This window comes from Triplophysa rosa, linkage group LG20 (genome assembly GCF_024868665.1).
Source record: "Triplophysa rosa linkage group LG20, Trosa_1v2, whole genome shotgun sequence".
In the NCBI taxonomy this organism is placed as follows: domain Eukaryota; kingdom Metazoa; phylum Chordata; class Actinopteri; order Cypriniformes; family Nemacheilidae; genus Triplophysa; species Triplophysa rosa.
The window spans coordinates 13,209,544-13,235,536 of record NC_079909.1 but is presented as its reverse complement, the minus strand read 5'-3'; the positions used below and the strand labels follow the sequence as shown (position 1 = coordinate 13,235,536).

At 37.9% G+C, this 25,993-nt stretch overlaps 2 protein-coding genes across 7 annotated transcripts; both read right to left on the bottom strand.

Moving 5' to 3' along the window:
- Positions 1 to 1,962: 1,962 nt before the first annotated feature.
- Positions 1,963 to 19,330, bottom strand: ccdc120b (coiled-coil domain containing 120b). Of its 4 annotated transcripts, none has more exons than XM_057362650.1 (11): positions 19,067 to 19,330; positions 10,219 to 10,340; positions 10,038 to 10,140; positions 9,749 to 9,879; positions 9,317 to 9,424; positions 9,097 to 9,217; positions 8,209 to 8,265; positions 7,950 to 8,103; positions 6,721 to 6,822; positions 5,294 to 6,322; positions 1,963 to 5,172 (listed from the first exon to the last, which is right to left on the bottom strand). In XM_057362650.1, exons 3-11 carry the CDS (start codon positions 10,084 to 10,086, stop codon positions 5,073 to 5,075), a joined length of 1,851 nt encoding a protein of 616 aa, XP_057218633.1. In that variant the 5' UTR covers positions 10,087 to 10,140; positions 10,219 to 10,340; positions 19,067 to 19,330; the 3' UTR covers positions 1,963 to 5,072. The 4 variants fall into 4 exon arrangements, with proteins under 4 accessions (XP_057218633.1, XP_057218631.1, XP_057218630.1 ...); XM_057362648.1 differs by having other exon boundaries at positions 7,950 to 8,106; positions 10,038 to 10,143; positions 19,067 to 19,329; XM_057362647.1 differs by having other exon boundaries at positions 7,950 to 8,106; positions 19,067 to 19,329.
- Positions 19,331 to 19,819: 489 nt separating this feature from the next.
- Positions 19,820 to 25,298, bottom strand: mbd1b (methyl-CpG binding domain protein 1b). Of its 3 annotated transcripts, none has more exons than XM_057361952.1 (15): positions 25,223 to 25,298; positions 24,350 to 24,730; positions 24,123 to 24,263; positions 23,906 to 24,032; positions 23,592 to 23,767; positions 23,252 to 23,334; positions 23,040 to 23,071; positions 22,779 to 22,946; positions 22,584 to 22,649; positions 22,451 to 22,480; positions 22,289 to 22,366; positions 21,928 to 22,092; positions 21,539 to 21,760; positions 21,138 to 21,302; positions 19,820 to 21,011 (listed from the first exon to the last, which is right to left on the bottom strand). In XM_057361952.1, exons 2-15 carry the CDS (start codon positions 24,700 to 24,702, stop codon positions 20,535 to 20,537), a joined length of 2,283 nt encoding a protein of 760 aa, XP_057217935.1. In that variant the 5' UTR covers positions 24,703 to 24,730; positions 25,223 to 25,298; the 3' UTR covers positions 19,820 to 20,534. The 3 variants fall into 3 exon arrangements, with proteins under 3 accessions (XP_057217935.1, XP_057217937.1, XP_057217936.1); XM_057361954.1 differs by having other exon boundaries at positions 23,040 to 23,065; XM_057361953.1 differs by having other exon boundaries at positions 24,350 to 24,758; positions 25,223 to 25,262.
- Positions 25,299 to 25,993: the final 695 nt, after the last annotated feature.

The window sequence follows — 25,993 nt, the reverse complement described above, 5'->3', positions numbered from 1 at the left end:
GAAATGTTTCAATCACAAAAGTGCTCCCTCATGTGCACGATCCAATACTCAGAATCGCCTTCTACAAGCTGAACCTGGACAAGTAAACTTTGAAACCGCAGTTTAAAGCATTATAAAAGAACATGACTTTTATCAGTTGTTTTAATGTACAGAGAATGTATGTTTAGACAGTAAGCAAGATCAAGCATATACTGAATACTATCGTTCAAACAAATTGAGTCACTTGCCTGACCCGGACTGAATCCTGAAAACTTCTGAACATTAGTGTATAGCCATGTAAATAATGACTGTATTTATGGAGGAACACAGACTTTCCTTTGTCTAAAAGGCCTGCCCATGCATTTGTCCAGCAGGAGTTACAAGACAAACTCCTTGAGGAAGCAGGTGCAAGTTCACAGACTGTACACATTTACAAAACTAGATTTAACTTCATTTTGAGGCTTTTGTTCTAGTTGTTGCCTAGACACAAGCTAAATAAACATCTGGAAATGTGAGGCAGACACAATTACCACATAATGTTTTATGTCACAGTCTGTGACATTGAACATATATTTAAATAAACATAAAAATGCATTCCCACTTTAAGACAATGAAAACAAAATGAGGTAAAGAATGATGTAACTTGTGTATAAATCACTAGAATTGCAGCAAGAAACAAAAATGAGAGTAAATAAGAATAACAACAAGAAAGGTATTTACATTTTACAGAGGACTAGAATCTTATCAGTTAAGTTCTTCAATCAACCAGCTGTTCCGAAATTTATTTTTTTACTGAACCCAAGACCTTCAACCCAAATTCATCTGCAAGTAAACAAAGGCATGTTCTTCTCAGATGAGATATGCTCTCTATTGCTCTTTTTCTTTCCATCGCCCTCCCTCCTCAGTAAAGATAAGGAATAAAGACATAAAAATGGACAAAGTAAAGCAGTAAGGAATGTTCGAATGTGGGATTATACACCCCTAAACTGGTGATCTAAAGTGGACCATAGCTGAAAGGGTATATGGCAAAAGATTAAAGCTCCTGAATACATTTTAATCTGAACAGTTTGCCCACACTGTATTAAAGCCAACAGTTTCAGGTCAGCCATGGGTAACATACACATAAACTACAACTGTATATACATTTCGGATTCACTGTTTGATATAAAACTGCTGAGAAATAAAGTAAAGAATATAAGAGACTTGGGTAAGCCCCCAAATATGTTTAGCCTAGAAAACATTATATAATTAAGAAGACTGAAGCATTTAGATTCTCGTGAAACAGGCACACAAAACAGTTGTGTGTCAAAAACAATATACTGAGACAGAGGTGCCTACACAACACCTCCACGTGAAACTCCCTTCAGAATAATTGATATATTGATGTTGTTTATTTACTCCGTTAGATATGAAATCCCTGAAATAGCCCAGTATCTTCAGTTTACTAACCATCTTGTTCAATTGTTTATGTGGTAAGAAACCGTAAATTCTACAAAACAAGTACTTTTGTAAATAATGTAAGCTGTGAACAGGGTCATAAACCGTAACAGGGGTAATCTATTTGCCAAGTACATTGTTGTACCAGCTGTATGTGTTAACTGCGTTAAAAAAACAGCATCACCCAAGCTTTTGGCATTCTAACAATACATTAGTATTAAATTAAATTAAATATCTTGGCACAATGTGGAAATCACACTGGTTTCTCTAAGCCTTATGCAATACGTGGAACAGATTTGTTGGATTATCGAGATGGTGTTGTGAATATCATCAAAGGCATATGATGTTTCAGTGATTGTAACATGCACATGTTCTCTCCTCCTGATAACATTTGGTAAATTAGATTTTTTTAGTTTCACAGTTTCACAGAAAGCATCGTGATCTTGTAATATGAACTTTATTTTAAATGTTTTCCCTAACAGACAATCGTTGATATGTTTAAAAAATGGAAAAAGTATAAAAAACAATCAGAAAAACATTGGTGATTTTACAAAGTAAAGCAAAAACAGAATGCTGTTCATCAAGATGTCAAAAAGAATTCATTACTGTAAACCAGAGCATGTATTATGGAAAAAATATGTATACAAAAATCTGATCAGTTCATAAATATACAATATATATCGTTTTATTGAAGTTGCTACATATATTTTTTTATATTTACAATTACAGTACAGACATTTATGTCACCAAAATACACTAACAGAGACTAGCAATACACAGCTGTTTGGTCATGAGTTCAGATACCAGCTGGAGGCACCTCACAAACCTGCAAGTTGAAGAGTAGAAACTACACACCAATTAGTACTAATAACCATTTCTTAACCAATTTTAATTAACCAAGTATTAAAGAAACCTAAACGATGTTTGTCACAACAGGCAGAAGAGGCAAAAAACAGCCTACAATCTACAATCTCATGAAGCTGTGATTCAGGTAACAACAAAACATTCATACAGGTACCTCTCAAGGGAATTCATCAGAAACTCTGTATCTAATTAACAATAATAACCTTTAGTTTAGCAAGTCATGTGTAGGTGGTATAGCATGTATAGACGGTGTCATCGAATGTACGGGCCTGGCCCGAATTTAACTTCCGGTCTGTTTTAAAATTTGTTTATTGGTATGGCTAGTGGCTAATAATATAACTATTTATGTTATTTACTCAAATTAATAATCTATTATTATATTATATTGTATTAATATTCATTTATATTATAATTTTATTGTATATTTACTCTTGTAAACTTGTCATATTTGAAGAAACCCTATTGGACACGGTTGAACGTGGTATTGCAAATATTGGCGAGGCGAGTTTAGCCAAGTATCGCGGTTCTTCTCGGTTTCTTTTGCTTGTTATCAGAAATAATCTGCAGGAACACTTTTTTTTGCGGATGTGTAGCGGCAGTTACGTTCAGGCCACAAAAGCACGCGTGCGTAGTGATATTTGTTTATGTTGTTGCTTTGAAACCGTCTATACAGCCAAGATGCTGTATTTCAGAACAAAACAGAAGAAAAGCAAATCATTCGAGTCAAAAACTGTAACAAAAATAATTACTGAACTAACTGGTGAACAGTATGATTACATACTGAACGGTTTAGAATGAAGGTATTTCACCTCACACACACAGAGCAAACACAAGGCCAGCTTATGCTACTTATATGTATGCCACAGTCAACGCTAAGATAAAATTAAAAAAATTTGCATTAAAAGATACTGAATGTCTCTGAATTGCTAAATACTTGCCATCCAAAAAAAATAAATAAAAGAATGAACAGAGTACAAATCATTACAGCATTATTTGGGCTTTGCAGGAATTCATAAGTATGCATATTATATTGCCATGCATATTTTTTGACTTCAAGTCATTTCAAAGTTCAGGATCACAATATGTGTACGGCAACAGTCTCAGGTAAACTGAGGTTGTAATGACATGGCATAATTTTATTAAAAGCTGTAATAACGTTGAAAATTAATTTCCCACAACCAGCATAAACTCGATTGCGCATCGAGATTTCAGCCATCGCGAACACTCCTAAAATCTTACCTTCACTTCAAAGTCCTCTATATGAAATACTTTTATCATACTCTTCATAGCTACATATAGATATAAATAGAGATATAAACAAACAGGTATGCAACACATTCACTGCTGTTATAGTACATTTAAATGCATGAAAATCTGATCATATATAATTGAGTATTAACCTGAACCATATTAGTTACAAAATAGTAATACGTACATCTTATAATCTATTTTGTTCTCTGAAAATATATTTATATATCTCAGGATGAAGCAGAGAAAATGAAATTTATATTTTGTCAGAAAATGTACCTCTACAATACGATTACTTTCAGGAATACGCACACAGAGTATGAGGAAAACACCCTCCTGATAGACAGGTTTACAATCAAACGCAGCTTTTAGATTTATCACCACCAACACAATGATTGCACAATTGTTTAAAGATGCCTCTTCTTTTGATAGGGATGCACCGATACCATTAGAGAGAGTACAATTGACAATTATTTTGGTACCCGTTGATACAAAACGCTCGTTGAGGTTTTCTATTATCTGTAAATAATATAGCTGATCATCAAGGCATCATGACATCTAAATATTATTTACTTCAGTTTAACCATGTATTGTCAAAGTATATACAAAAAATAGGATTATATCAGGCCTTATTATGTATGCTTGGCAAACATGTAAAATTGTTACACAAAAAACATTTTTTAAGCCCATCTAGACTGACACCCTGTCAACACCGGACACGATGCGGTGCAATGCAATGCAATGCAACAAGAGACAAAAGAACCTCAAATTTTCAAAATTTTGTCCATACTGGATGTGGTGCAAATGCAACGCGACCAATGCCTTGTTCTTAAAGGGACAGCACCCCCCAAAATTATCTGATGAACACAAAGATATTAAGAAGAATGTCAGTAACCAAGCAGATCTCATCCCCCATTGACTCCCATATTATTACGGCAGTAAATGGGGGATTAGATCTGTTTGGTTACTGACTGTCTTCCCAAATACCTTTCTTTGAGTTCATCAGAACAAAGAAATGTATTTGGGTTTGGAACAATCTAAGCGTGAGTAAATGATGACAGAATTTTCATTTTTGGGTGAACTGTCTCTTTAATGGCTTTGTCGTGTCGCTTGCGTCTGATGTAAACAGGGTGTTAGAGAGAAATATTGGCAAATGAATTTGACTGTATATCTACTAATATACACAATTCTATATGCTTGTGTAATGATTGACGACAGAATGGTCTGCCTCTGAACATACATTTAGACATGCCAATACATACATTATGTATCGACATGTAACAGTTTCCTTCACAGCCTTTTTGTTTTCGGACATTCATTCTGTATCACAACACATGCATAAAGCTTTTGCTGAGCATTGTTTGGTGCGTCACATGACTTTTTTGTGCGTTTTAAGAATAATGCTACAAATCATATAGGATGCATAAACGGGTTTTTGGTATCAAAGCCTTTTAATGGTACATACAGAGGACAGTACCGGACTGGTGCATCCCTAGAAGAAGGTGCAATGCTCATTAGAGGCGCTGGGATAATTTGGCTGCCAGTCAGACCAGCGTTCCGGGTGAAGGGGGCTCAGAACCCGACTCTTTCTGAGTGCTTCCTTCAGAAGGGAAAGGCTCTGGGTAGAGAGAGAGCTCCACGGACCTGTCATTGAGAGACATACATAACATGACATCAGAACACACAGAATACACTTGACTTGTCCAGACCACAAATTTTAAATTTGCTAATTCTGTGGGATAAAACAGAATTAAAGAAAACGCACCTAGCATGCAAGGGATGCCCATGAAATGACGCTGACTGAGGTATTTGACGGTGTGAATAAAGTGGGTCGGCAGCGATGGACTGAGGCTGGTGCACCAGGTGATGAGTATGCGAGTGCCGCATGCCAAGTCCATCATGACCTTTGGCCGTAGTGGAATAACCCAAAGCGTTCCTCAGATACCAGTCCCGAAGCCCCTCCAGAGCCAGTGCCTTGTGCAGACTGCGGGTGGAGTCCTCTGGGGTGGGCAGAGAGAATTGTGGGGGTCTGCGTCCGAAAGCTGCAGCAGTGGTTAGGTCTGCGTGATGGGGCAACAGGTTGGGAATCGAAGAAGTGGTGGACCCAGAAGAGGGGTGCGACAGATCGTAAGCCGAGAACAACACAGTGTCCTGTTGGTGCGGCTGTAAAGGGATAAAAGGTCCGCAAGATTTTGTCCGTGTCACTTTGACCCGACGTGGCTCGGCCTCTTGGCCCCGCAGTAGCATGGGACTATATGAAGGTGGAGCAGCAGCCAAGTGTAACTGCGAGTGGGAGAACCCATTGTAGTGAGGCGGGGTACCCGATGGAGGGGTGGAGAAATCTGGCCAGATTCGCCCCGCCGAATGATTCTGCTGAGGCTGTACAGGCCTCTTCTGTTGTTTTCCCCAAATGTAGTCCATCAAAATTTCATTGTATCCAGTGCCACTGCTTTGGCCGCCGAGAGAGGAGCGCATTCTACCCTGCTCTTTAAATCCCATCATCTGCCTCTCTGGGCTGCCTTGATACATCTGACGGAGTTTGCCATCCGTGAGGGACTCGGAGCTCTTGTATGGTCCAGCTCGGGGTGGCATGCCATTGCGGGGAGGTCCAGGCTCGGGGAGACTGGAACGGTCGAGCAGCGCTTCGGAGCTGTTGCTACGGCGAGCGCGGGAGCTGTAGGGGCAGCTGCGACGTTCAGATGAGGAGCCCTCCAAAGGTGCTAACGGTACAAACTGAGGAACATCTGGACTGCCACACCACTGCTTAAGAGCAATACCACCAGGCATCTCCGGCCTAGTAGACACAATAAAAGTACATTTTAGCACATTTAGGTTTTCACATATTTTTTTTTAAGTTTTCCCAAATGTGTTTATATTACTGTTGCATTGCTTGAATGAATATGAAGTAGTTTTCTTTGCAGTATTTGAGGTTTGAAAAAATACAGAGCATATTTCCGTTATTTTGGCCTGTTTCTCCAGTTTTTATTCTGCAAATAAATGCAAATATTTGACATTTTACTCAAAATTTGAAAAAAATATTGCGAATATCACACAGACGTTAGTGGAGGGCAGAGTTCCTGCCCACGTCGTACGGTATTACAAATCACTCACTTATTTAAGGCAACCGTCTATGCAGAAACAGAGAAACACGATAAACTAACAGCAGAAGGAGTGTCAGAAAAGATTTCGTACCTCACGTGAACGCTGATTGGTGCTGTGCGGGACAATAGAGGCGTGGCTGGAACACTTCTGCCCTCCACATTGGATGCACTTCTTGGGAGTGAGTGACTTGGGCTGAGTAAACATTCAGAAATTACAATTGCCTTAACCAATATACCACTAAACTCTCGATCATGATCGTTGAATAGTCGCCCAAAAACCAACTAGCCGATTGCTATTGCTAGATAGATTTGTAAATTTAGATTTGAATTTCTTTTTCACCTCGTCTCATGCTGTTTGAAATGAGCATTGTGTTTAAAACATTGTGTCAAGTAAAAAAATAAGGCCGTTTTCAGATTGGGCTCGTTTGCTGCGTTTGAACTTGAGTGCGATTGTTCCCTGCGCCACCCGCAGCGTTGGTTTGGTTTCACACTCGACCTGATTCTGTCGAACCCTGGTGCGTTTGTGTTCGTCTTACGTCATCAAAAGTTTGCACGGCACATGACAGAAAACAGAACACGGATCAATATATTGTGTTTTTATTAATTGGTGCTAGGTTACGATGCAGGTTACACAGTTCGAGAGCAAACAAACTCAGACCACCTCCTTCAGGTGCACACCCGGGTTCGCTTGATAGCTTTCACATTAACGATTTTTCATGCGAATCGTGCCCCGTACCGAACTAAACTTCAAGAGTGAAAGCCACCTAAGTCTAACTTTTAAAACTAGGTCTCGAGAGCTCTGCATTCTGTTTTATTCAGTCGCACTCAGTTTTTTTTTGTTCCCTGACAAAATTCATGAACAACTCAACTATTCAGGACTTCCTTAAAAAACGATTCAAACTATGCTAGTCCATCTTAAAAGCAGTAGCTATTAGGGATGTAACAATATTATCGATATCGTTTTATCGCACTAGCAAAATTGTCTCAATATTATCGTGGTCACATAGAGAATGTTAGAAAAAATAATAGATTTTTGGCAAGGTCCATCTGGTGCAATTATTTTATTTTATAAAAGGGATATTTAGGTCCTTTGACCTATCTCATACTATAACTCATACCTCTAAGCAACAGTTATGATTAGAAGATAATGAAAAGAGGATGCTTACAGCACGTTTCCAACTCATCATTTGTCATTTCAAATTCCGTAGTAAATATCATCTCGTGGACTTTACACGGAGGTATTATCGCACAGTGAGATTTTGATATCGTTACATCACTAGTAGCTATGCACATCCCACCCTTTCTTCCATCCCCGCTCACCTAACAGAGCTCGAGGCAGAGTTACGACGAGTTCTCATCTCATAGTAGATTTCCACAGGGGACAGCTTCCTACAGAGCCTGCTGTCAGGGCTGCCTGGTGCAAGCCGGGGATGAGACAAGGAGCGGTGCTCAGGTGCCACACTCGGAGAGGAGTCTTCTGTAAACCACAGTTGACAGGGTTATGCGATATCTCAGTTACGTAGCCTGTCATAGACAAGCCAGAGTATTTCTCAATCTTTTATCGTCTGATATCATTTACCATTGTCGTGAGATGTTGAGTCTGACATCGAACTGCTCTCTGACTTGACAGTTTCTTCTGAAAATGTTAAAAATGAGAACACCACATTAAAAACAGCCACATGCTGAAATTTTAATCTATCCACTAAAGACGCTGCTTGCATGAAATGTATCATTTATCACAGAACGTTTTTTTATCCTTATCTCCATATCGCAACAGATGTGAAACTGCTCACATTAAGATACTTAAACAAAAATGAGGAATTAATTATATGTCCTCACATTGTTGTGATATGCAGGGTTACAAATTAGAACATCAAAATCATGGAAACACATTTCTGATAAAGGAGATTTTAGCGGTGTCTAGTGGTGAGGTTGCAAATTGCAACCAACGGATTGCGAATTACAACCAACCTTTCGAAGGACTACGGCAGCTCTAACAGGACAAAGATGGCGGCTCATTTTCACTTCCTTGCTATAGGAGATCATGTATTTACGATGTGCTGTCCGTTTAGGGCTACTGTAGAAACATCATGGCGTATTCCATGTAAGGGGACCCTTACATAACGCTTCATTAAGGTCTTTATACACCTCCTAAGACATAGTTATGTATATCACATTGTATTTCTGTCAATAGAGCCTTCAAAAAAATAACACACTGGACCTTTAAATGAGTTGAAAATCTTTCTTGACAGATACATTTAGGCACACAGAGTGCAACAGCACACAATGAATTGATAATTGTATACAGTAGATATCCAAGTATGTCACCATATAACCAGTGTCCTTTTAAAGTAAGAGGAACTCAAATAATGAGAGGAAATGACTCAAGATCTTCATCCTGCAAAACCTTTCTCGTGTATGCACCAATGTTTACAAGAAATGCATTCATGTCCGTGTGTAATGTCACCTGTGTGGCATCCCCGGTGAACTGTCCTCTTACTGTACAACATGTTTTTATCAGATTCGATGCTCCGGCGCAGAGCGCCACTGAACAGAGCTTTCATCTGCCTTCTCTGGCCCGGGTCATCCTGTGAGGAAAACAGATCTGTTATAATTATATTAGGCTAACAAAGTTGTGGGTGTCTGTTAAGAGAATCCTTTTAATGCCTTTCGGGAAAAAGACTCACCTCTCCTTTTGAGGTAACGTAAGGGGCCAGGCCGGTTCGGCGCTGAACAAAGGGAGGTCTTTCCCCTGCTTCTAGAGGAAAATCACGCGGCAGCTTTCCTGTGAGCTCCTGCGGAGACATCTTATGATTTTAGTCCTGCTGTCTGATAGTTTTACCAAATCGGTTTCACAAATTATTTCTAAATGTAAGCCCATAAAATGGTCATTTGCAATTGTTTAGATTCATGCAAAGTGTAAAACTAGCCAGAGAGTTTAAAACTCAAACGCTGCACATCCAATAAGAGAACTTGTATTTGAAACAGACCAAGTAAACCAAGTCATGCAAAACAAGCTGGAAGTGCTTTTCCTAAGCAGCTGGATTTTTTGTCATTGTTAACACACAGCAACTGATCGAAATGCATTTTAAAAGTTTAAGTGTAATAAATTCTCGCACCGCCTCTTGAAGACACACTTGTCGAAGTTCTCCGAGGCGACTGTTTAAAAGGCTTTGCAGACTCCGTTTTCGTTCCTGCAGCTCCGAGACTCGCTCTCCCTGCAGCTTGCTGTCCTGACAGCCCTGGACATCTGTCAACATGACATTTACATTTAGTCATTTAGCAGACGCTTGTATCCAAAGCGACGTACAGAGAGTTCAGGAAGCAATAAAGTGATATGCTTGAGAAAGTCAAGTTGTGCAATGTCCAGGCACACTCTCACACTCTTATGACTTAAGTATGGTTTACCTGGAGCCCCTAAGCCCATGGCAGTGATCAGGCGACCTTTGACCTCCATAGAATGTAACTCAGGAAGTCTTGTGAATTCAGCCTCCCACTTAACCCTCAGCTTCTGCTAACCAAGAAGAATCAAAAAGGGATGTTATTGAGCTACAATTTAACAGAACTTTTTTTGAGAACGTCACATCACCTTGTAGTCACGTGAGACATGTCATTCTGTGTTGTGGCTCAGATTGATGTCCACGATGCTCTGGTGTACCAGTGGCCAGATGGGGGAGCCACTGTGTAACTTCTTAGTTTACTGCTGAGCCCCTATTGGAAAGAGGACACTTTGTTATACTGAATTAAATAAATGCTTTACCAAATACTTAATACCCATTTTCGTATTCAGTGCTTTTCCTTTTTCAAACATCACAATGTGAAACCCTGAAAGAATTTTGGTATTGTTTGTGGAAGTACAATGGACAAACATCACAAAACATTTCCAGCTTGTTGGAATCTAGAAAAATACGTCAAACCCAGAAGAATGTGTTTTTGTTTGTGAGGAAGTGGCATGGGTCATGTGGCAGGATGGTTGGCTGGGAATGTACCCAACAACAAAATCAGGCGTATTGCCACTATGTGCAGTGTGAACTGACAACAACGAATTACAAGAACAAAAAGGATTTACAAAGCAAATATTCAGTGCAGTGCAGTCTAGCTCAAACCATTTAAAAAAGCTCTCATGATTTATATAATTGCATGGAAGTACAAAGGGATTTTGCAAAAGACTATGAGCACATCTGGTACACATATGCTAACACATATCACACACCTCAGCTTACAAGCAGTGACCTGGCAGAGAGCATGATGGGAGCTGAGAGGCAGAAAAATGCTTAGAGATCAAAACCTGACCGAGAGAGATATAAACAAGGGGTTTATGGGAATTTGATGACAAAGCACCCAACATCCCGGGACAAAACATGTGAAAAAGATAAAGAGAGAGAGGGAGGGAGAGAGAAACATCCTGGGACAAAACATGTGAAAGTGATAGAGTGAGGGAGAGGAAAAAATATAGAGAGAGGACATCTTAGGACAAAACATGGGAAAACGAGAGTGTGAGAGAAAGAGAGAGAGAGAAAGAAAGAGACACAGAGAGAGACACACAGTAGAGGATATTATGAAGAAAGTATTATATGTATATGATCCATTATACATACACGTCAATGTGTACACCTGCATATTTAATGTGTATGTTCAACTTCTAATGTGTATATTCTGCCCATATGTGTATAATGTATATTGTCTTTTTTGTACAGTCTGTCTATTTATACTTTGCACTGTTTGTCTGCACTACATTCTGTCACTTAAGTTTGTAAAGTCATACGGTTGTTTGTCATACAGTTGTCTGTCCAACTGCTTTCTACTTTGTATGGAGTACTAACCCAAGACTTTCACTCACCACAGTGTTGATGTCACAATAAAAGTGAGTTGGGTTGTACGGACGCAAAACCACTGAGACATTTCTCAAAACATCTTCTATTCACACTTGAGGGTGAATAATGACAGATTTTTTTAGGGGGGTGAACTATCCCTTTAAGTATAGATATTAAACCTTCTACACACATTCTCTCACATATCCTGAAGCAAAAATGGGTTGCTAATCTCTTCAATTTCGGTGACAGACTATCAGAGAGAAAAATGCTAGATTAAACGATAACAAACAAATAATTATGTGATTTATAATAGCAGAATAAATAGGCTTATCATAGGGTTTATTTATTCATTTAAAAAAAGAAACAATTAATCATAATTATTCTATAACCAATTATATTTATTTGTAATTTTTTCAGTGTGTTGGCTGGTCCTGCTGTTGTTTATGTTGATCAACTTTATTTAGCCTACAGTACATCATCTCTTTTGTATGTTCGGGCATATGAAGGCCATGGTAATATTGATACAAATTATTGTGTTACCTTTGTACAATAAGCAAATAACTAATTATACCCTGTTTCTATGAGCAAATTCCATTTTAAACAAAAATCCACTCTAGGATTGAAGTTACCAGTCCACATGATGTATGCATTAAACATTAAAACTGTCAATTTACCATTACACAACAGTAAGTGCGAATTGTATATTTTAATAACAACTGCGGCAGGTGAGATTAAGAGCTTTACAACTTTGCTGTGCTTGTGTATACACAGCTGTGTAACGTTATATAACACACAAACAGGACAACCATCAATCACCTTATGGAAAAACGCTTAACGTACAACGTCAATTTATATTAAGAAAGAAGCGAGAAACTTCCTTTGTAAGTTTTTATATCAAAGATCGTTATCACCACCAGCTGAACAAACACTTCTTATTCAAGAAAAGATTTAATTTCTCCTTTTATTTCAACAGCAGTTTGAAAGCGATCGATACAATCTATCGTTAACGTTACCTGCGTCAGATTTATAACAACGCTAGAAAAGTTTTGCAGCAAAAGTGCGGTCATCCGTTTCATGGACTTACCTGAACAAAATATTTGCGCAAAAATATCCACAAAATAGACCATAATATCGATTCTCGCTTCATTGCATGTCAGATTTCATTAAGAAGCATCAAGATGCAAACCTTCAAGTTACAGGACCGCAATTGTTTTTGCCTGTAGCACACGCTCTCTCAAGCATTTTTTTCTCCAAACCCTAAAGGCAACAAGGACGAAACCATCTTCAAGCGCTTATGGGGGATTAGCCACCTAAGAAACATTAACAAAACACCGCACAGTCACGATTTAAAACGAACTTTAAAATGCTGTTCGCTTTCCAAACAATTCTGCTTAATGTGAAATCACATTTATTTACCAAATTTGGCGACAGTTACGCGACAAGTTAATGCTGCAAGTTATCTTAATGGTTTTGTCCGACAAGCGGACAGGTGAGGCTGTGGCGTCCGCAACAACCATATGGTTTCTGACTAAACATCAACAGACAGGATTAATTACGCTTTTTGCACTTCACAATTAATTGCAAAAGATACTTTCGTTTTGAAGAAACGTGATAAATCTAAATTAAATTTGGTCTAAAAGTATATTTCAGTGCATTGCTTAAGAATCATGGAAAGTCTTTACAACAAATTTGTAAAAAAGAGCGTTAACATAGTTCATATTGTAGGTTACTGTCCTCTTAACAGCATTCCTTTCAACTTTCCCAACATAGCAGATAATTATTTTATATCTAATAAACATAATTATTGAAGTTAAAAACTATCAAGCACTTGCAAAAGTGCAAAATGCACACCATTCAAATTTAGGTTCTGGGCTCCTGCAACATTTTTACAGGCATACTTGATTAGGCCTACTTTTTTAAAAATCAAGTTGATAATATTTTAAAGTTAAACAAAACACTAAAAATATGTATTCTCAGTATAAAAGTTCAATGACTTCACTTACTTTTTCACGCATTCAAAATTCAAAATTTTATTAATAGACAAGCAAAATAATTTATTCACCATTTTTTCCCTAATTTCTTCTTTCAGTGCAAAAGATCCTTAAGTGTCCACTTCCAAATTTCTCTAGGATACTAAAACAGTATAATATTCATTACATGGACTGTCAATGTGCACTTCCCCAGACATTACAACGTGGTGAACTGGGATAGCAGAGGGATCTAACCCTATTTGCGACCATGAGTGCTTTATGCAGAAATTGGAGGGTCTGGGGTTAGCGCTTGGGGGAGAAGTGGTTTCTCAAACCAGACAAAGGCAATTCCAAAGACTTGTCATGACCTGTCTCTCATTTGCACTGACCTGTTGTAGCACACCAATAAGGCTCTGCCACACAAAATCACAGGATTACTGCTTGGAGATTACGCTCCGTTTTCTCTCTCTCTCTCTCTCTGAAGATTGCATCACTTTTGAGTTCAAAATACAACACAGATGCAATATTTGGGGTCGTTGGGTCAGGTCGTTGACAAAAATTGATTCAACATCATGGTGTCGTGGGGCAATAATGCACTTTATAAACCAACCAAAAAGAAATAACTGAGAACACAATGAAATGGGCTATTGACAATGCATGCACCCAATATAATGTAGAACAGAGCCGTCCTCTGAAGCTCAGAGCATGTGTGACCAGCAATGACCCTCCTTCCTTACAGCTGATTCTTAAGAACAACCAGCTGCTGTCCTGCCAACCTACCTACTCGACTTTGATCTCTGCAGATCACGTTACAGGGGTGAAACAACAACTATGTTCAGACGATTTAGCAGTTATAGAATCAAACACCTGCCCTATTTAGCGTTTTATGCTAAAGTGTTATGGTATTTTAATCGTTCACCTTCCACAGACAACTTGCAAGTACTATCCACGTTGGTCACATGATGACACACTAAAATCATGACTGCAAAAAAATTAGCTGTAACATTTCTTGCACCTGCAAAATGATCTGCAGAATTGGACAGGTCTACTACACATTTCCATCCATTGTATGTTTTGTTCATTAGACATTTAGATTTTTTGATCATGCTTAACAACTACAAATAAATGCAATATTCTTGTGGTTACATGCACCTAACATTAGTGAACAAGTGCCATTCAGCCAAAAATGAAACTTCTTTCGACTTTTACTCACCCTCATGACATTTCAAACCTGTATGACTTTCTTTCTTCTGCAGAACACAAAAGAAGATATTTCGAAGAATGTTGGTGACCAAATATTAACAACATAAGCAGTGGTGTAAAGTATTGGAGTAAATGTACTTAGTTACTTTACTTAAGTATCTTTTTGGCTACTTTGTAGTTGTACTGAGTATTAAAGATATTAGCAACTTTTACTCTCTACTTAACTACATTTTTGAACAAGTATATGTACTCTTTACTCCACTACATTTGTAATGACTAATGCAATTACACATTACATTTTGCATGACACCTATCTTATAATTAATATCGTTATTTACAGGGCAATGAAGGTACTACAATCTTGTGGATTTTGCCCTAACTTACAAAAACTTGTCAACATGGCTTCTTTATGTGAATATGAGTGCAGTATCAGGTAGATGTCAATCGCTGGCGGTTTATACACAGTTAGCCCTTACCCGCTATTTCTACAGTAATATATTGGCAACACTGTTGCCAGCTAGTTACTGTAGGTCACACATCTACAAAAGCTCTTATTTTTAAAACTAACTCTTCCTAAATGTGCTCTAAACATGTTTGCTCAAAATTTGACCATGTGGTGGGACTATTGCCATGAAGTGATGTAAACCAGTAAAAAGAATGTATAGTATTTCAATTTTCAAAAGTGCTCTCACACTATATAGACAAAATATTAACCTATAGAATGAGTCGGACACAGAGAAATGAACAATCCACATATGAATCTCAACAATGGTGACAATCAACTGAACAGCTTCATGCTGCAATGCATGCTGGGTACATAGTACAAAACTCATTCATGATTGTTTGTCACCATTGATGAGGTTTGTATGTCAAGTGTCTAACTGTGTCTCAATTGCAAAGAAAGATTTTCTGACAGAGATCTTTCCATTATAACATGTAATCACTTTACCAAACATATCTTAATAAATCTTAAATGCTATATTATTATTATTTAATGATTGAATTCTTTCAGATGTATCTTCAGTTACTAAGCAAACATAAAGTTGCGGTTCCTGTAAAGTCCCTTTCAGTGTTATTGTATAAGTGTACATTTTAAAGCTACAAGAAAGTCAAAGAGTCCAACCAAAGCAAACACTGATCGCCATAATGGTGACTTAAAACATAATTGAACCACTATGAACTCGAGTTAAATCTCAATAAGATCTTACACAGATGACAGAAATAAAGTGAAAGTGGTGTCTGTAATATGTGAAGATGTTATTGATGTTTGTGTTTAATTCTCCTCTGGTGAAATCTTGACAGATTTATTGTGTTCATCTGTTATTTACACTTGTTCATCTAAGACTGTGTGACTTAAGTGCGTTAATAGATTCTTTAATAATGTATCTTCAAACAGCCATTGCAGTAGTTTACTGTAAAACACCTACAGTAACTAGCAGGCAACAGTGTTGCCAATATATTACTGTAGAAATGGCAGGTAAGGGCTAACAGTGTATGTGAAATGAGGACATGACTGCAGCTGGCGATGAGGCCCAAACCAGCATGTCCAGTGCAAAAAGGCTTTGACTTTTTAATTCTACTTAACATTATTTTATTTATCTGTTATATTGAAGAGACCTTTTTGAAGGACTTTGGTTTACTTATGAGCACTTGAGCTTAAATGAGACTTAGGGTGTTTGTAATGACGTAGGTTATGGTGTCGACCATGATTTGTTGCAATTTTGAGGTGTTCAGTCTTATTATGATTTAAGAAAATAAATGCGATTGCTCACCTCACAAATCAACTGTTTCTAGTTTTTCACTGATGTGTCTCTTAAGTGTTGAGGACTAGTGCTGCTTTGAGCCTACATTCAGTATGAGTAAAATACTCAAGTACTGTTCAAATCAGATACTCAAAGACTTTTACTCAAGTCGTTTTGGAATTGGTGACTTGTAACTTGTAATGGAGTAATTTTCACTGCAAGGTATCTGTACTTTTACTTAAGTATGGTTTTCAGGTACTCTTTACACCTCTGAACATAAGCCCCCGTTGACTTCCATTGTATGGACCACTGAGACATTTCTCAAAATATCTTCTTACGTGTTCCACAGATGAATCAGTCATATACATATTTTCAAAGACATGAGAGTGAATAAATAACAAAATTATTTTTAAGTCTTTTACAGCCTGAACAGTTAGAGATCATATGTCCTGTAGAGGTGAAAACTTAATCCTGTAGAGTTCACGTTTTACCCAGATTGCTTGTTTATTCTCATTCTTTACACAAGTCTTTACACATTCAATATGGTTTTGTCTAACAGATGGGTTGAGTGCACTCTGGAGAGAACAAACCCTAGTTTTCTGGAATGTCTGATCAAGTGTTAGCTAAAATCAAAGTGCAGCTTTGAAGTCTACACGGACAACTTTTGGTTTGTCTTTTTTTATCCACGTTTAAAGCAGGTGAAGTCAAAACGTACTTTTTTTAAATCAACCAAAAAACGCCAGATTAAAATCGTGTTATTTCTGCCGAAATAACTACAGACCTCCTGCTCTCCTCCCAAAGACAGAATTCCTTCCTCCGTGTTTTTTTACTTCTAGATAAACAAAGACAAAACAGATCGTCAGCAACAATGCTGACAACAGCTTGGCCACACTGTGGTAAATCTCTGTGAAAACATGAACATTTCACAGCTTAGCCAGGGTGGAGACACCGTTTTGCAGCCTCAAACCCTGTCCTGGGGTCAGACAGCGAGGTAGCTGGACACATAACAAAAAGCCATTTGTTTGGACATTAACACCCACACCCTGTAGTGTAATTAGTGGTGATGACTCAACCCCGTATTCCAGTCTGTAGCTGCAATCGCTATAGCATCACTTCATATATAGCTAGCTAACCTAACCTCTAAAAGTACATTAAAAATGCAGTTTCCAGGACAGACGAGATATTAAAACATGTCATCCTAGCATGGATCTTTTGTGCCAGCTTGTGTACGGCTACAACATCAAGTAACAATTGACTCACTTTTTATGGCTTTAGCACCCTGGATGGGAGGAGGAGTTCACAACAGGAGGACTTCATTGAAACACACTCTTGACAGAGCTAGCTGAAGCAAGAAATCTGCGCTTTGCAATGTGAAGTGACTCAGAGTCTAGACACTTCAAACCACACACGCCGTCCTCCGTTTGCAGTGAATATAGTGACAAGAGTGAGAGTTCAAGTCAAAAGCATCAATTATAGAAGCGCAATTCATTCTGTGCCATGGCAGGCAAAATGTGAATATCTCTGTGAAATGAATAGGCCAATTGGTTTATTGAATTACGTTAGCATTATAATGGAATTATACCGTTTTTGCTAAAGCACATGATACAAAGTCAAAGATCAGATTTTTATAAAGCACGATGTTATATTCCTGCCGATGATGATTGCAAGGTACTTCAAAGTACCTTGACAGTATGATGGTTGTTTAATACCCAATACTTCTGTAAGTATTTCACCTAAAACATTTTCTATTTCACCGCAACTTGGAATCTCACAAAATGTATGTCGCATTGTTATTCTTTACTTATTCTTTTTATTTTTATGTTCCTTCTTGTCAAATTTTTATCATTATAATATTTACTGTAAATGGAAGCTTGTAGAGAAACATTTCAGTGTTAAGAGGCACAGCTGCTGGTGCAGATCTGATCAAACTTGACTTATAATATTTAAAAACGAGGACATTAAATATGGGTTCAACTATTGCAGTTAACATCTGAAACATTACATACTATTGCTGACTATTAAAATGTTGTCAAGAGATTCTGAGTATATCATGACTGACTGTTCCGCTTTGATGATATACATAGCAAACGTATTCGACGATGTAAAGGGTATCTAAATTATATGATAACTTCTAAAAAAAATACGTTCTATATCATATAAAATAAGTTCTCCTCACGAGAACATGAAGTCTGAGTGAGACGATACAGAGCCTTATTGATCGGGTGGCTTAACCGAAGAAACGCATTCACAGATGACACATTTGCTGTAAATCAATCCAAATCACATCCAAACCTACAGATAACAGGTGTGTCTGTTTACCATTATAAATCCATCGCATAGCAACATGCCATGGAAAAATCCCATTGAAAGCCGCGCGCGCCGCTTTCATCAGCAGCACGACTACGCGCTGCCTGAATGAAACGTGAATACGATACGATGTTTAAAATGCAAATTTGCGTGACACGATCGCCACAACATTAAATAAACACAACCAAACGTCCGAAAAATACAACAGGACACGAGGCGTATTTCCTTTCATGCGTCCCTGCATGTAAAGGAGCATCTTGCGCGGTTCCCTGCAGTCTCCGGCTGCATTTAAATCGAGTGACATTTCTGTTTCATACACTATACACACACAAACAGGTTATTTGCTTGAGAAAACGTGCTGTTTAAGAAGAAATATGGAGAAAAAGACCATGCACACGGACCTGCGATGCCTATTAAAATTCATCCGTGACTCTCCTCAGTCACATCTTGCGGATCACATCCTCCCCTTGAGAAACATATGCATGGTGTCACCGCATCGCGCCTGCATGGCAATATTATAATATCTTCTTTTACATTTCGGTGTTAATTCACCCCACACATGCACAACAAAGCGCTGTCACAGCACTGGGGAAAGACAGGCAAACAGAGGAAGATCAACACGCATCCACTTGTCTGATTAACTCTTTCAGCCTCGCCCGTTTTTATATTTCATGACAGATATTGTACGTAAACTCAAATGACCGCACAAATCTGGGCATGGCCTGAGAAATGTATTTTCTTGCTTTTAGTCGTAGTACAGGGTTCTGCAATTCGATGTCAGAATTTATGCATAAAAATACAGAAATAATATTTTTCTTTTCTTTTTTTTACAAAGTATACATTTAAAAAGCACACGTTTTAAAAAACATATAAGTGAAGAACAAGTCGCATTTTAATTTGTTTAACTTTTCAAAAACTGGAAGCTGCCGTTCACTGGGTTATGGCGCCCCCACTGGTGAATATACGTACCGCATATCTCACCGCAGAAGAAAATTCATGTGCATGCTGCGGCAACTTTATGATAAATTGCGAATTGTTATGCATAAATCCAAAATTACAGATACTGCAAATTACACCCATCTCTTCATTTATTTTAAATTCTGTTGTTCAGCAATTTCTTAATACAAAACGAAAACATCACTTTTAAACATATCTGTCAACCAATTGATTTATTAAATAAACAGAATCCAGATTCATCATATGAAAGCACATACAAAGATCATTCAAAGTGTTTTTTAACAGAGAAAACAAAAACATAATTATAAAAAAAAATTACTATAGTTCATCTAAGCCATTGTTTTTGCAGAAGGCTATATACAAAATTGTCTATTCAAAACAGAAAGCAGCCTCACACCATGTCATATAGCAAATATGAAACTTTTTATCAAATATGGATCTTCCATGATATTTATGCATTCTGAAAAATCCCCCCTGAGAAGCACATAATTATTTTCAGTATGAACATGTGTAGATATAACTTGTGTGAAAATTTTATGTTACAGATAAATGTTAAATCATAAAACTTGTTCATACATTGCTTTCAAAAGTCTCATTTTATTTTTCAAAATTCCTCTGACATAACTGTGAATGAAAGATATTTGTGACCTACTCTTGGCCAAAAAAAAAAGATCAGTATATTTGGTGGTGACTAGTTAACATTAAATAAAGGGAAAGAGAGTGAGAATTAAAAGAGGTAACGTGCATCACACTGTACTGTCATTCTTGTGGATTAAACTAACAAAGTGACTTGGCAGTCAATGCAATCTGTAGAGTCAACATTTAAATGTTAAGGTAGATAGTTTATTGGACTGAAATGTTTAACAACTGAAGAAACGTGAAAAGCATAACTTAAAGACCAATTTCCTCATGTTAAACATGATGTTGAGGTTTTGTAGAGCATTTTGCACAACGTTCCAACTCTGGCAAAATAAGGAAGTCACATGTCGCCGCCCGCTCGGGAAGAACAGGCAGTGGTCCAGGTCTGGAATTTTTGTTCTCAAAACCCAGGCAGACTGAGTGCCTTTCCAAGTCTTCAAGGAGAGCAACAATCTCTGTTGTTGTGGTGAGACGAGTTGGGTGGATGTCATAGAGTTTGTGGGTGGGCAGGAGGGGTTGTCCCTGGACACTTATGTGATATTGGAAGCTGGGTTCAATATTAACAATGGTGTCCGCCATAGCAGAACGCTTGGAGCACTGCATTAACTGTAACCTTGGACCTTCTGCCACAATGCAGAACCAGAGTACAGGAAGTACCATGCTACGAAGAGACTTTAGAAGCGGCATCAGCTCGTGGTCAGCATCAATGCCTTTGGTGGCGCTGTCGGCCATACTGAATATCTGAGTTATCTGAAAAACCAGCATAATGAACCTCGTCATGAAGCACACTTGGAAAGCGAGTAAAACTGTTTGTACTGAAAAGGTTACCATACCATACACAATAAATGAGATTTTGACAAATACATGTGTGCTTACCGATGGGGAAGATTCGCTCTCATGCTGCTGTTCTTGATATGGTCCCAGCATTGCAAAGGTTTGTGATCTTTTCTCCGGCCTAAAACTCTCCCCCACATAGCTTAGTGGAAAGGTTGAATTCTCATATTTTGCTGCAGGAAGCTCTTTGTACTGCGTACCTGGTCTCTAAAAATGAAGTGGAAATAATAATAATAAAGCGTCATAATCAGATGTACTAAACACAGGAAGCTATATTTTAAAAACATGTATTGGTGGAAACAATATTCTCGATGGTCAACAATGTTTTTATTTCTGCATTCTTTTAAGCTGCCCTGCAGATGCCCGAGCAGGGCAGAAGCTGTTGGTGGAAGCACACTACAGTAATACTGTGTGTGATACTACTAAGGACTCCACTACTTTACCTTTCCATTGTAACTGGGAAAAAGGAATGCTTTCCTATTGCCCATATGTGCAGCACCTGAAGTCTTTGGCCTCTCATATTGCTCTGCCTCATTATCCGAGAGCTCTAAATCCCACTGTTTTCTGCTTCGGGGTCTACCACGTGTCCTTGGTCTGCCTCGGATTACCCAGTCCTGAGGTATATACATCTCCGTCTGACTCTCATCCATGGGCAGCAAGTGCTTCTGTTAAAAACAAGCATTGAGACATGGATTCCATTAGTGTTGAAAGTATAAAAACCAGGGCAAAAAATCCTAAAGCTAACTGAGAACCAAATAACAGTTGGTACATGATAAAGATTTACATAAAAGAGGTGACAAATCTAATATAAATACAAAGAATACAAGCCCACCATAGCCTCCCTTTGGCACTGCCGTAGGCGGCATTTCTGTCTTTTTTTATTTCTGCCTCCAAACTTTGGTTTGTCCATGCAAAAATCACAGGTTCCACAGTCTGTTCTTCGAATACAACCTCTGCAACATCCACATGACCTTCGACGCACCTTTGCCAAGCCGAACTGCAAATCATGAAATAACAAACAAAGAGAATTATATTCAGAATAGCAGAAAGGATGGCAATCTAAATGCTCTGATCACATCATTACACAAACATTTCTTTAAATAAAAAAATTAAAGAAATTTCTTGTGCATATTGGTGATCAAGACACAAAGTACTGCAGTGCAATAATCGAGTTCATCTGGGTTGAACTCTACCTCATCCATGTAACTGTCACCATCATTACCAAGGAACAGAGACAGATCTTCTGAATCACTGTACTGCAGAAAGGAGCTCTATTTACAGAAAAAAAATACTATGATGTAGTTGATTTACAAAAATCCTTTGGATCAGTCCAACAGATTGTTTGTGTCTGTTACCTGTGATTCCTCAAAATCTGAGCCTGGTGGCTGAAAAATAAGAGAAGGGAAAAGAAATGATTAAACATCTCTTCAGGGCAACAGAAAAGAAACTTAAAAAAGATTGCAGTATTGTTTTAGGAGTTTTTCTCACTTTAAAATAAGGTGTGTCCAGGGAAGCAGTGTTTAAAAAGAGCTTCTTTGATGCCTGTGGAATACCCTAAAATGGGTAAAGTATAAACATGAATAATTTGGTGTAATGAAATTTACGTAAATTACTTGAATAAGAGAAAACATCACCTGTCCACTAGAAAAGTAAAAGTTGAATTTAAACAAACTAGAATTGTACCTTTGCTACTTTGTCCCTGCGAATCGGATGTAAACACTTCCGTTTGCGACATTTAACTTTTCGGGAACGGACATTTAGCTGATGATGAAGCCGGCTATTTCTGCAACTAACACATTTGCCACAGTCCACTGTAATCTGGCAAGCTCGACATCGGCCACATGGAATCCACTAGAGTAACACAAAGTAATATCATGAAAATATTATGTTTCTTTGACAATGAAGTTATTACATCAAATGACAACACACAAATGAGAAACTAACCTTTTTGTTGGGTTTCCGACGTCTATCTATTGCTAAAACAAATAACAAACATGAATCATTTTAGGAAATAATTATGAGGGTAAAATACAATTTGAAATCAAAATAAAATTGAAGTCAAAATAAGAGCTGCTTTATCACCCAGAGTCACAAACTTAAAGCAATGCTCAAAACACACCTTTGCCAAGAGAGTAAAAAAGAACATTTTGACTCACATGCGTTCAATTCTCTCCTGCAGCTCTGGCATATAGATTGTCCCTCTTCAACTGAAAAGGTTTTATTGCATCTCTCGCAGACGCTAAATACATTCAAAATAAACACAGAAGGAAAAAGCACTGTTAAAACTATTGCATTTAACTTAAAGCGTAGAGGTCTATTTATGTTTACATAACACAGCAATTAAATATAATTGTTTTGCTTAGCACGATGTTCTCATATTCACAAAAAAGTCTTATAAAAACCATAAGAAAGAAATGATCTTTTTCCGTTGTTACAAGTTGAATTAAACAAAAAATCAAAAAAGAGTGGAATATTATGCATATATAGGATGCATACCGAAATGAAGATTGTGAAGTTTCCCCATTGCCATTGACAAGACCCTCCCCTGAAGGTGGAGCAACTGGATTTGCAGTCGGCTCAGTAGGAGTGACGTCTGTCACAGGATATGTATGGGGACTGCTTTTCGGGGGGGTCGCATCTGCATCCTTTTGGTTCAAATATGGAACAAATCTCTGGAAGGCACCATAGTTGAGAGTTACTGAGGGTCCTAGACCTAGACTACGGACAAAGTCTCTTTCAAGGCATGTCAGTTCACTGAGCCATCTTTCGACCAAATCAAATTTGTATACTGATAAACATTTGCTTCTCACCTTTCTTCTTCTTCGAGGCACACCATCGACAAGCTTTCCCGATTTGAAATCAAAGTTGCTGAGGTCCAAGGATTCGTCTACGTATTTCAAAAGCTCAACCTTACTTCTTACTTTTTGACCGTTTCGACTGAAAAGACAGGTGATCATCAATGAACAAGATAAAGATCCTACGTTTTAAAATGGCTAATGCATTGAAAAATAAAAACGATCAATTTACCTCATATAGTATGTGTCACTGCGCCCTTCGCTTGTGCCTGATCGACGGAAAACCTGTCTGCGTTTCCATCCTTGACCTAATATAGGCCAATCCTCCCAGTTTTCGTTTGGCTCAAAGTGTCTCCTCCGCCTAGGTTTTGCTCTTGAAAACATACAAATGACAAACTTACTTAGGAAGTTACATCTTGTCCTTAAATATAAAATGAGAATTGCAGATTATTTACTTACCCTCCACCTCTGCCCCCTCTTTCCCCCACATTCCTTCGACTAGTCACACTCCCACTCCATTCACTTCCCGCAAGGCTTTCCAGTTCTGCATCTCCTGTTCCATCCCGGTCAAAGCTCTGGCCATCAACGTCTTCACAGTCTTCTTCAAGTGGCTCCAACCAGTCACAAGCAGGATTATCCATGACTTCTGAAGACTCACCTTCCGCCTCAGTTGCAGCCTTCTCTTTTTTATTGTCTGTGACATCATCGTGAGGGTCTGTGCATGTTGTGGGCTCTTTGTTTTCTTCCTTTTCGGCTGGTGGTTGTGCAGGTACCTGTGCAGGTACTTCAGCTGCAACTTTTTCTGTTTCCATGTTTGCAACGCCCGTTGTTGTTTTTGAGCTACAATAAGGAAGTGTGCGTTATAAACCTACAATAACGAGTCTATGTGTCAGGAAGCATTGTTATTGAAAGGCCATGTTGTTAAACATCTGGTTTGCTGAGGCTGATGTCAAACGTCTGTTCGTCTGGATGGCTTAGAGCTCTATTATGAATTGTATGAATAGACTCTCTACTATATCTAAAGCACTCAGCTCAGGCACCTGTAGCAAGAGTTAAAAGCCTGTTGGTGCCTTATTTGGACCAGCTTATCGCGTTTGAAACACCACGTCTTTAGATACGACAAAATGCTGTCTAGGTAGTAAGCTCACTAGGTTTTGAAACACAGCCTCACACTCATTGGCGTCAATATTTAGCGCGGTGGCTAAAGTGTTAGCACGCGGCAATTAAATGTGAATAACAATGCCACAGTGGTATAGATGGTTTGTTACTTATCTGTAATGATTCTGCCACACTAAACTACATAAACAGAAGCTCGGAATTTAAAAAACGTACCTGCGAAACGTTACGCCAGCCTCACATTCGTTATTTTAAACTGACACAGCAGAGGGACCGGAAGTGATTCGTAAACCGGAAGCACGCGACAGTGGTCTCATTTCAGAATCAAAGTTCTATTGTTCCGGTTTGCTGTTGCATGACTCGCTTTACGTTTTTATTACAGCGAGTCAGTGCACACAAAATATTCAAGACGTCCAACAGTAGTAAAAGCAGCTTTGCTTTCCATCCTTTCACGTTTCACAAATTTTTAAAATGTTGTCCTAAAGATTACATCGCGTGCTTATTCGAAAACTTGTCTATATTTTGTACAAGGTGCTAAAATATTAAAAGGCACACATTTGCTTATATTTTTTATACCTAAAATCACATTTTGTATTTAAACAAGACACACATATCGTTGGGTATGTGTATATTGTATGTATTTTTAAAAGTTTATTTACAGTTTATCTTTTAAAAATCAGGAGAATTAATGGGTCAAAAGAGTTGCCATCATTTATGATCCTTCTATTTTTTTTAATGTATATTTGTACTTTAAATCTATTACATTTGAAACACTCTTATAAATATGTAGTAAAATTGTGCTGAATAAAAAATATTCTTAACCAAAGATTTCATAAAATACAATAGTTACAACGATAAAACTATAGTGTTTGGAGTTGTATTAAAGAAATTTTATATAAATTAGAAAATAAATATTATAGAAAATAGATTCTATATAAATTATTGTTTTAATGTAGCAATAATATATGTATCTTCTTATTCTAAAAC